The 10095-nt window shown below is 44.0% G+C and overlaps 2 protein-coding genes across 2 annotated transcripts; one reads left to right on the forward strand and one right to left on the reverse strand.

The window, feature by feature from the left end:
* Nucleotides 1-2660: 2660 nt before the first annotated feature.
* On the reverse strand, nucleotides 2661-4768 carry LOC129590846 (uncharacterized). Its single transcript, XM_055486273.1, has 3 exons — nucleotides 4575-4768; nucleotides 3354-3689; nucleotides 2661-3068 (listed from the first exon to the last, which is right to left on the reverse strand). The coding sequence occupies exons 1-3, from the start codon at nucleotides 4717-4719 to the stop codon at nucleotides 2812-2814; spliced, it is 738 nt and encodes a 245-aa protein (XP_055342248.1). The 5' UTR covers nucleotides 4720-4768; the 3' UTR covers nucleotides 2661-2811.
* Nucleotides 4769-5897: 1129 nt separating this feature from the next.
* Nucleotides 5898-7106, forward strand: LOC129590774 (5-hydroxytryptamine receptor 1D-like). Its single transcript, XM_055486146.1, has 2 exons — nucleotides 5898-6394; nucleotides 6761-7106. Exons 1-2 carry the CDS (start codon nucleotides 5898-5900, stop codon nucleotides 7104-7106), a joined length of 843 nt encoding a protein of 280 aa, XP_055342121.1.
* The last annotated feature ends 2989 nt before the right edge of the window (nucleotides 7107-10095 follow it).

Below are 10095 nucleotides of genomic sequence, written 5' to 3' on the forward strand. Positions count from 1 at the left end.
CATCCTGGTAATTCGTCAGGTTTTCTTTGCAGATTAGCAAACCTACGTCTGCCATGGACGCCATCACAACGTATCCTTTTCGGGGTCTAGCATGCGGGCCACGCGAGATCAATAACGGGAACACGGTTATGGTGCAGCGAAAGAACGGGGACTGGTGGCTGGGATATGTTCAGGATATCGACGAGGATCTCATGTTTATTAACTTCGATTCCACTACGGCTCCCGTCGGCTAAATTCACTCAAGTTACATCCGGGCTCAACGCTTTTTAAGCGATGATTTGGCATACTTTGAAGTATAGAATAGACAGGGAAGTGACAGCAACTGGCAGTTACGCAGTGCAAGTAGCGCTGCGCAACACCGAGAACGGACCACACGTTTTTCGTCCGGCAAGAGTCCTTACGCCAACGACTCGATTGGATATGTTCTATGTGCAACTGGACCATGCGACTACGCCACAACGTCTGGTGGTCCATTTATGGCAGATTGCCGTCGCGATTGATACCGCTTTCGATGCGCCACCGCTGCTCAACCAAACTAGCAGACTGCACTATCGCAAATTCAGCGTGCACTTCCCGAATGCTAGCGGGATTGCGATGCTGGATTTGACCGCCATGCGAAAATGCCTGTACACGGCAGCACAAACCCCTTCCACAATTCCACATGGAGGCTATGCCCCTGGTAACGGGTATGTTGCCTACCGCTTCTACGTCGCCAACAGTGGCGATTCTTTCAACTTTATCTGTGCCCAGCTGCGTGATGAGCATGTTAACGATCGTGCCGAATGGGACCTGGATACTTTAACACAAGCCTGTGCTAACATGTACCCGATTCCGGATCTGCCCTTGTTAAATTATACTCTGATTGAAGTTCCTCAGCACGGATTAATATTCAGTATCCTTATAGTCTTACACCTTTTATTCACCGAGTATATGGCACTAAAGTAATATTTGATGTTTTAGAAGGGCAGCTGAGCAATGCTTCGCTGTTTGTTGCTCGGTACTTTCAAATTACGCTTAGAGTCAACAGATAGATGATAGCTTCTGTCTTGTGGATCTTTTTAACTGCATTAAATAAGTACTCCAGCTTGCTGTTAAAAAGCTTTATATCGCAAACTAAGTGTGTTGTCTGAAATTGTAGGTAATGATGGATGGATCGGTGATGTGGTTCATCCGGTTATGGCCTGCATTCTAATCAGTTTGGACCTGTACACTCAAGCAAAGGCAAAAAGGTAACGCCAAACAAAAATTGACCTTTGCAAGAAGATAGATTTCTTAGTTTTAAGGTCTACACAAAAAATTTTCTCAAGAACTCTTGTCGCTGCTTGAAGATCACTTAAATTTTATAAACAGTGTACGACCTGCAGTATACGACTCTATGATAAAGGTGTCGTATTTTATGATTTAAGGGTTTGTGCGTTGTGGCATCAGCTGTTATCCGACGGTTGCGCCAGCCGACACCTTGTCATCGACAGCTCGATAGTGAAACCGAGTAAATTTTCTGAATACGTTGTTAGCTGCGACCCCATGTATAAGTTCAGCTGGGCGTTAAATCAGGCCCTAACCGCGGGCACCAAAAGCCTCGCTCTCCTCGATGACCTCCAGTTCACAGACTTGTGCGCCGTCACAGTGGTGTTAGGAGCGCTGTTGACCATCAAGGGGATGCAGCTGTTGTATATCCTAATCAAAGATGGCTTCTCACGATACGGTATTGCGAACTGGGGTGACATGTACGACTTGCTCGAGCCCAGTGATGATCACGCCGATCGCATTTGGAAATGCGACAATTTGTCCAAACTCATGACCGTTTGCCAGCGTCTCATGCTGCGCAATTATGTAATCCAGGATATTACCGGGGTTATAGAATATCAGGTGTTTTGGCACGACGACTTTCCACGGCAGGAAGCTGATCTGACCAGAGCCGAACTGAAAGATAGAAACCGGAAAGTTCCAGTTACAATGACGTGTCTAATGCTGCATTCCGATGATGGTGATGCCGGTATGCTCCGCAAATTTCTGCTCGCTGCGGAAATAAACTACCCTCCGCTTGATTCAACAGTACACAACAAAGTACGCTGCATCCATCGGCGCTGGGTGGACGTTCTGGAGTATCCCAATCAGTGGCGCTCCATTCGACGACTCTTTCAGCTGTAGGTTTTAGAGATTTATGTGACTGCATTATGCATAGCATGCCTTTCATAAATATGAATTTGTTATGATTTTGTAGGTACTGTGGTTTCCAACCCGATGGCAGTGAGCGTAGTTGGACGGATGTTGATCTGAGACAGGTGGATGTGTGCACTCTTACTAAGCCAACACTTGCAGCAATCAATTCGATGTTTATTGTGCCACTTCCTTGATGACCTTAAACTGCTGTTCCTCATTGTTTTTTGTCGGCGTTGCTTACGAGCAAACAAGGATTTGGTCAACTAGGTCTTTTCTTTATTGCGCGTGATATGCACCAGAAGTATATGTACGCGATAAATCATTTCAGTAATTTCTGTATTAGAAAGCCGAGATCAGCTGGAATGCTGACGCCGCTACCGAAGTTTAAAACAATGGCGCTCGGTTTATAACTTCACGATTTTCTAATGATTTTTCATTTTTCGCTTCTGTACAATTATTGCTGATGCAGTATGTCATAACAACTCCAGGTATAAACTACGATGTATTCGCATGCTGCGGACTTTGGATCATTGTGCCGGTTGAACGAAAACATTTTAATTGGAAGTGTAAATCGGATTTAAAAAAACATTCGACTGCTAAAAGTGACAATACCACAAAATTTATTAGCTCGAGACACAAGCTGCCCTTTTAGTAAACATCAGTGAGGGAGTTGAGAACAGTTTGGAACTGTGCGGCGTTGTCGTTAAGCGTCAACTCGCAGGCCGTGGCATTGAATGGCCCGGCGGTACCGGCTACGACACTCTGCATTATGCGGACGTTGCGAGCGGCACTCAGGAAATTGTTCAGATACTTCCCGGGATTGGTTGCGTTGGCATTGGCATCAGCCACGACGAACAGCTCTACGAACACTTGGCCCAGCTGCTGGAGAATGTATTGATATCTTCCTGTAAATTTCCAACTTATTTATACATGCTTTACCAAAACGTTTTACGCGTTGCCTTATTCATCAAAATTCACGATAAATAATTGATACGGAAAACAGTTTTAAATATAGATATTTTTATTGGTAATCATAAAGCATTCAACCGTAAAAGTCATCGTTCATGAAGTAGTACATATTCATACAGATATTCTATATTTTTTGGTTCGTCTTAAAGTGAAGAAAGAGTGTACTGCAGAAGTACAATTAGATCAACAGCGAACTGAATTTTTAATGATTTCATGGTCACCTTCGCATTGCAGACCGGTCTGTGCCATATCGCAGTTGGCCTTCTGCTGTATGAGCTGGTCGCAGGTGGCGCCGGGAATGACGTCGTTAGCGTGCTGCATAACGCCGTTAATCTGGGTGACAGTCTGGTTGGAAATCGTGAGACAGTTGGCTTCGTTGACCGGTTGCTTTCCACTGGCGATGTCGCCCACCAACTGGGCATTCTGTTGCCCTTGGATGACGATGGTTAGGAAAAGCCCAGTGTCATTGTTCAGCGGTTTGTTTACGTTGGCACTGGCAATGGCGGATAATTCGCCGACATAGGTGGCGTAGTCTCGATCAACTTGCTTATACAGTGCTGCAAAACAGTGATAGTTTCTCTACGGGAGCAATCAGTATTCAGTGCAACATTACCGTAGACGTAGCTCTTGCAACAAACCCTTGCATTGTCGATGGATTCATTCGAGTTTTGTTAAGTTAATCGCAGCAGACGAATGTAAAGAAATGCGCTCCGATAAGAATTACTAGTTTGACAAAAAACTCCGGCCGCACATCTGTTTATGGAAACCGCTTAGTCTTCGAAGCTTAAATGCGTTTTCCGTTGTACGAACCACAATGACCAAAATTCTTATATATTTGTTATACATACAGTAATTATATACAAACAAACTCACACACTGTCTATAATACATACGGATCAATACATGTACAAGCCTGTCCGGTAATTTCCTACGTAAAGGTACAAGCAGCAGTTACTTAACGCGGAGTTTGCGCTGTGACAGTTGCCACTACACTGCGTCGTGAATTTGTATACTTCGCTATCTTGATCGTCAAAAATTATCGGACCAGTTTGTACTTACAAGCTTAGCTTGTCCGGTAATTTCTGCCCGCACAATAGAGCGAAATACACAAATCTGCCTGTTGCGCCAGACTCCATGCTACGGCGCGCCACGCCACACTGTTTAAATACGTAACATACATCTGGCTGGTTGGTGGCTTCATGTACGTCAGACAATTTACTGAGAATAACAGTAACTTCCTGGCGGAAGGTGGCTAAAAAACGGTCGGTGTAGTAATGGACAAAAAGTGCGGAGCGCATTAGGCAATCCGATAAGCGTAGTGACTTGGCCATCGTTTTAAGCGCAAATTTTGTACCTTTACGACAGAAATTACCGGACAAGCTTGTACATGGTTGTTTAAGTATGTGATGTATACGCAAGTAACGCAACCGTAGCAGATGTACCTTCGCCGGTTAGACCATTCCAGCTAGCTGGTTTTGCTGGCGCACAAGAAGGGCTTTGAGCTTCAGCCCGGATGGAAAGAATAGCAAGCAGTAACCAGGCGAGTCTTGCGGTGGAAGTCATTCTTGCTGATGAGATGAAAAACATCAAAACAAAACTTCGGAAAGCTTTAGCAGAAGTACGTTGGTTGACTCGGCGATCGGTGTAGGCAGCTTGTAAGGCACAGCAAGATTGCAAGCCGCTACAGAAAAACCGCAGAAGCTGGTAGCCTGGAGCGACTGTTCATTCAACTCTACCTCTTGGACAGTCAATCAGGTCATTTTTTTCGGTTTATTTCTACTCGCCTCTCTGCACGAAAATCATACTGTAACGGCATCTTGCGGCAGCTCGTACGTTGCCGCTAGCGAACCGTGGTACGACAGAAAGGCCTGATGCTGTTTCGAAAACGGACTGAAATGAGTCAATAATGTTCGATTAACGATCACCACCTTGCCATATTATGTATTATGTTTTTTTACGACGGTTAATCAGAGTGTTTATTTTTGTTTTAGGTTTTTAGGTCAGGTTAGGTTTTAATGCTTAACGTCTGCAAATACAAGGAATCACTCCTTATCGAGATTTGCAGACACGGTCAATAAAAACTTCAGCGGAAAAGTAGTCTGGTGTTACAGTTTGTGTACGGAAAAGTTTGTGTTACATGTTTGTTATAATAACTTTTATTATAGCACTCACTTCTAGTACACACTAGTGACCCTACTACACAGTCACATATTGTACGGTACTTACAATTAAATACCGGTCACCCGGAGTGTTTCAGTACTCAGTCGTTTGTCTACTGCTGTCTTAAATCCATTTTTTTTCCCAGCTGGCATGGAAACCATCATTCTGCGGGTGCGTGCTTTTAGCCATGCTTCACTAAAGGTGACCCGTAGTTTAATAAATACTTAATTGTGATCAGTACGAGTAATGTAATTGCAAACACCGTGTTAGCGGACTGTTCCGCCACCATCCACTATCCAGTCAGTTTAAGACAGTTGAAAGCTGTATCAGCATGGACAACAGCGAATGTTTGAACAATGTCAATGTCTACCATAAAACCTAGATGATGTGTGCAATATGATACCGATACCGCTCCCAAAGAAAAAGCTATCGTGCTCCTTTTTCCTACTACTTATATTGTAGCAGAAGAACCTCCTAGATGCTCAGCAATGAGAAGTGCAAAAACCAGTTGTACCACAAGCACAAAGAATTTTGTCCAATCTGAACTGCAGAAGTTTCTCTGTTAATCGCATTTTCCGCGATTTGGCACGCCGTAATTTATATCCATGAATACTAACGGAACAGCTAATTTGTCCACTTCCGGGACACCCTTCACTGCCCAAATGCCGCTGCAGTGGAATACCTTTGCGATCATTATGCTGATCACCGCCGCTACTACCGCGATCTTGAACATGCTGGTGCTCGTAACGTTCTTCCGAGGAACCGCTTTCCACACCCCGTTCAACATTTATTTGGTTAATCTGATGGCAGCCAACCTCTTGCACATTTTACTGGTTAAACCATTCGACCTGATCTCTACAGTAGCGCGCGGATGGAATTTGTCATTTTCCACGTGCACCTACTACCTGTGGGCCTCATACATCGTCGACTCAGGAATGTACCATGCGACCGCGCTGATTGCCATTAATCGCATCTGGGCGGTGACCTTTCCCGTCAGTTACAAATACCGGCACACGAGAGTAGCAGCTGGGTGCATATGTTTGGGCAGCTGGGTGTACGTCCATACTCTCCAGCTACCAGAGATTATTCGCGATGCACTATGGTACGAATTGTTCTTAATCAATACAACTGGAAGTTCTTTCTCTCCCAGCAAGATGTAGAAGGTTAGAAAATCGTGAGTACGCTGCTCATTGGCTAGCTGACGTACTGGCTACATATCGTTTACATCATTTAGTACGGAACTGTACAAAGGCAGAAGCATCAAGAGAAAGAAATGCAAAAAACTAAATCATTTAAATAATTACAGGTATCGACATCAGCAATCTTCATCATTTTGCTTAATGGCCGTTAGCGGGCAGTATCCACTCGTCGTATTCACTGAGTTCTGGTGTTATGTTCTACCGGCAGGCATCACCTTTAGCGCTTTTCCTTATGTAATGTATAAGCGACGTAAGCGTATTCTTGCAAGTGATGAAACAAGTGGGAAAAACATCACAGTCATCAGTGGAATTCGGAGCAAGAACCCCGCACGACCAGATAATGCTCTCGGCAGTAAAGTTCTGGCGCCCCATAAGAAGCGATCCAGTGGCTACATTATTTACACGGCATTAACCATTACGGCGTTTGTCTGCTGGACACCCAATCTTGTCTTTTTTAAAATGAACTTATTATCGGGACACTATGATGAGACCGTTTACGAAATCACGGCCATTATGTTTATGTTACAAGCCGCCCTTGATCCTCTTTTCTTCGTCTTCAGCTTGAAGGATATCCGCTTCTACCTGAAGGCAGCTTTGTGCTGCACATGCTTATGAAACAATTCAGACTTGCAGTATGCTCATTAAAGACGTTAATAAATCAAGCAAAGCTGAAGTGGAATGTCCAACGGTTAGATTAGTGTAATACAGTCTTTTATTCCTCCCTTTCATTCAATCAAGGACCCGAATGTATCCCCCAAGTTCCCAAACTGGTTCAGGTGTGAAATCGAAATTTACTTTCATTGCAAACGTTAATGCACATTTGCAAACTTCAGTCAGGAGTTCATCATGGAAACGCCACATGGGAGCTGGCGACCGGTTTTCGAAACGTAAAGTAAGAGTGACCGGTTGTTAAGAAATGCCGAAGTGCCTATTTGTTGCCGATATACAGTAGTTGTCCAGTCATTGACCTGTGGCCTTACAACATTTCAGGTAGCCGGAGCGTAGTTGTTTGCTGCAGTCAGCAGCAAATGTACGAGCACTGCAAGACAAGATAGAAACCGTTGAAAATATGTCGGATGATTGCCGGTGCACTTAACTAAACTTTGAGCATTTTACGCTATTTGGAGCGTTTGATTAGGACAATAAGCACTTCTCTGGATTTTATTAATCAATGTTTTCGTGTCTGCTGAATAAAAAAGGCATTAATGTATGCGCTGCCCATCCCTGGGCTATCACTGCTCGCCGGCGCTGAATTATGTGATTTTCGGCTTGAACACTGTACAATCTAACAGCGTTTTTCCGGTGTCAATTTTGGTGGCCAACAGTACATCCGATGTGCAGCCGGATGTATTGCTAACCGGTTATCGAAACTGGTCACCGGTGAATGGCAGCGCCATTGTCCGTCTTGCGGTTCTTCTTTTTATGTCGAGAACAGCAGACTGTCGTTTACAACATCAGATGTCATCCGAGCCAACGTCCTAACGCGGGTCGATATAGAAGTACGTAAAGTACAATTACCCGCGAATATCATGTTTACCAAAAACTAGGGAAGTGCACCGCTTTTGGCTAGCACTATTAGACCGAAGCAAAGCCGGAAACTGAGTTTTGTACAGAAATACTTACAATTGTTAGGTTATTTTTATGTGGTTTTAATACGCAACAGCCACCAAATTAACAAAAAAATTGCAACTGCTGGCACTATATCACAGTGAAAATTCAAAAACAAAATTGAAACTGCTTCTAAATCGGAAAACGCATCAAATTATGTTCTGACAGATCAAGTGATTTATTTCTATTCGCATATTTCAGAAATCTTTCAGTTTCAGAGGTCACCTATTGCGGAAGGGTCACACCAGCATCAGATCGTTGTATCTGTAGTGCTAAACTGGTGCTAAATAATTGTAGCACCCACAGAAATGTGAAAATACTATGCACCACACTGACGTAATCGGAGAGTTTGCGCTGCATTTAAATTATTATACGCAAGCTTTTTTTTTCAAAGGTGGGTGAATTCAAGCCCTGCAACGTCAGTCGTATATCTGAGCGTCAGTGTTTCGGACTCGACGAACTTGTTCACTGAGTACAGTATGTAACACCAGTGGCAATGGACAATGCAACCATGGGAACGAAGGGCGCGCTTTCCAAGCGCTCTGGCAGACCCCTGTTCCAGATACAAACGGACCAGCCATACTATAAAGCCAACGATACCGTGCGATTTCGCGTATTGACAGTGCAATCCGGGGCGGTTAAACTTTAAACTACTTTTTTTTCAGAGTTAAATTTTCCGAAAAAAAGTGTTTGTTTTTGTGTTACATGTTAGTTTTAATAACTCTTACCACTTATTCTTAGTATACAGCCATAGGGTGTACCCACAGCTACGTACATATTGTACAATTAAATACTGTTCTACCACAGTGTTTCGCTATTCAGTCGCTATCACTTGTCGGCAGACTGATTATATGGTCACGTGCATAGTACTAATTACTAATCATCTGAATAGTACTAATCATCGGAATTCCTTATCTGTCTGATTTCGGCTTCTCAATTAGTCGACTGCGTTCCTTACCATGGACAACAAAATTAGGTATGGTCTTGTTAATTCAGTAACCGAGCATCGCCGTTCTTAGAAATGTTGCACCGAAATTTACTCTGCACTAATCGCAGAGATCCCGAGATACATTTGCCGAAAATCATATACGTGTTTCAGGATCAGCAAAGCGGAAAGGCTGCTTTATGCTTACGTTAGTTTTGTTCGGCGTTAGGGTTCTATGCTCAGTAGTTAGTGGTTACGCTCAGTCTGCAACCTTTTGAGAAACTGTTACTAGTGCGAATTGTTTCTTAAATAACTGAAAATGTTCAAGAGCAATGTTCACCGTTACGGCGCAGTGGACGTGCGGGATGACGCCGGGCTTGTACGTCGTGGCATGGTTGTTGACGTAGACTCCGACAGACGTGGGCTAATTGTGGATTTCGATTATCCGGGACACCGTGCGGATTTCGTGTCCTTTAAAGATCGGGCACTATTTGACTATGTCGAAATGCCTAAACATAACAGCATGGAGGATACTGTTCGAGTTCTTTGGCAACCTTCTTCCAGTCAACCGTGGGGCTGGTATCCCGGCAAACTTCTGGCAGGGGTGCGGCTAGTAATTATGCTTTTGTGCAGTACAACAGTGGAGATGAGATTTATCGCGAGGTGACCCCGTTCGACCGGGTGGGCAGGAGGGCAGTTGGACGGAGAAAGCTGCGGGTGGCTCCTGCTAGCTTCTTCAAAAAACGCACACTACAACTGTCTGAAAACGCAAAAGTGCTCCAGCTTACGGGAAGGGACGATTTTATAAGCTGTGGAACAAAAGAACTGGCACGCTGCTGATTAAACTTGATGGGAGACTTGTGACGTACATTGCAAAATGTGACTTATCAACCAAGTCCGATTTAGTAAGTTATCAGATAATGTAATTTGCCCGTGCGAATTCTACTTGGTTTACAACGATTCTCCTGTAGAAGGAATTTTTCTACAAAGATTTAACAAAAGCCGGTCGAGGAACGAAGAGGTGCCGCAAAGATGAATTGGAATCTGAAGACGAAGCCACTGAGATCGATG

The sequence above is a fragment of the Paramacrobiotus metropolitanus genome, unplaced genomic scaffold, assembly GCF_019649055.1.
Source record: "Paramacrobiotus metropolitanus isolate TYO unplaced genomic scaffold, Prichtersi_v1.0 Parri_scaffold0000042, whole genome shotgun sequence".
In the NCBI taxonomy this organism is placed as follows: domain Eukaryota; kingdom Metazoa; phylum Tardigrada; class Eutardigrada; order Parachela; family Macrobiotidae; genus Paramacrobiotus; species Paramacrobiotus metropolitanus.

Bases quoted from the DNA above. Each gene is read 5' to 3' on its own strand.
- LOC129590846 (XM_055486273.1), bottom strand. From the start codon at position 4,719: ATGTTTTTCATCTCATCAGCAAGAATGACTTCCACCGCAAGACTCGCC. The intron at 3,690-4,574 runs GTACATCTGCTA...ACTGTTTTGCAG, and splicing joins GAATGGTCTAACCGGCGAAG to CACTGTATAAGCAAGTTGAT. The intron at 3,069-3,353 runs GTGACCATGAAA...GGAAATTTACAG, and splicing joins GACCGGTCTGCAATGCGAAG to GAAGATATCAATACATTCTC.
- LOC129590774 (XM_055486146.1), top strand. From the start codon at position 5,898: ATGAATACTAACGGAACAGCTAATTTGTCCACTTCCGGGACACCCTTC. The intron at 6,395-6,760 runs GTACGAATTGTT...TATTCTTGCAAG, and splicing joins ATTATTCGCGATGCACTATG to TGATGAAACAAGTGGGAAAA.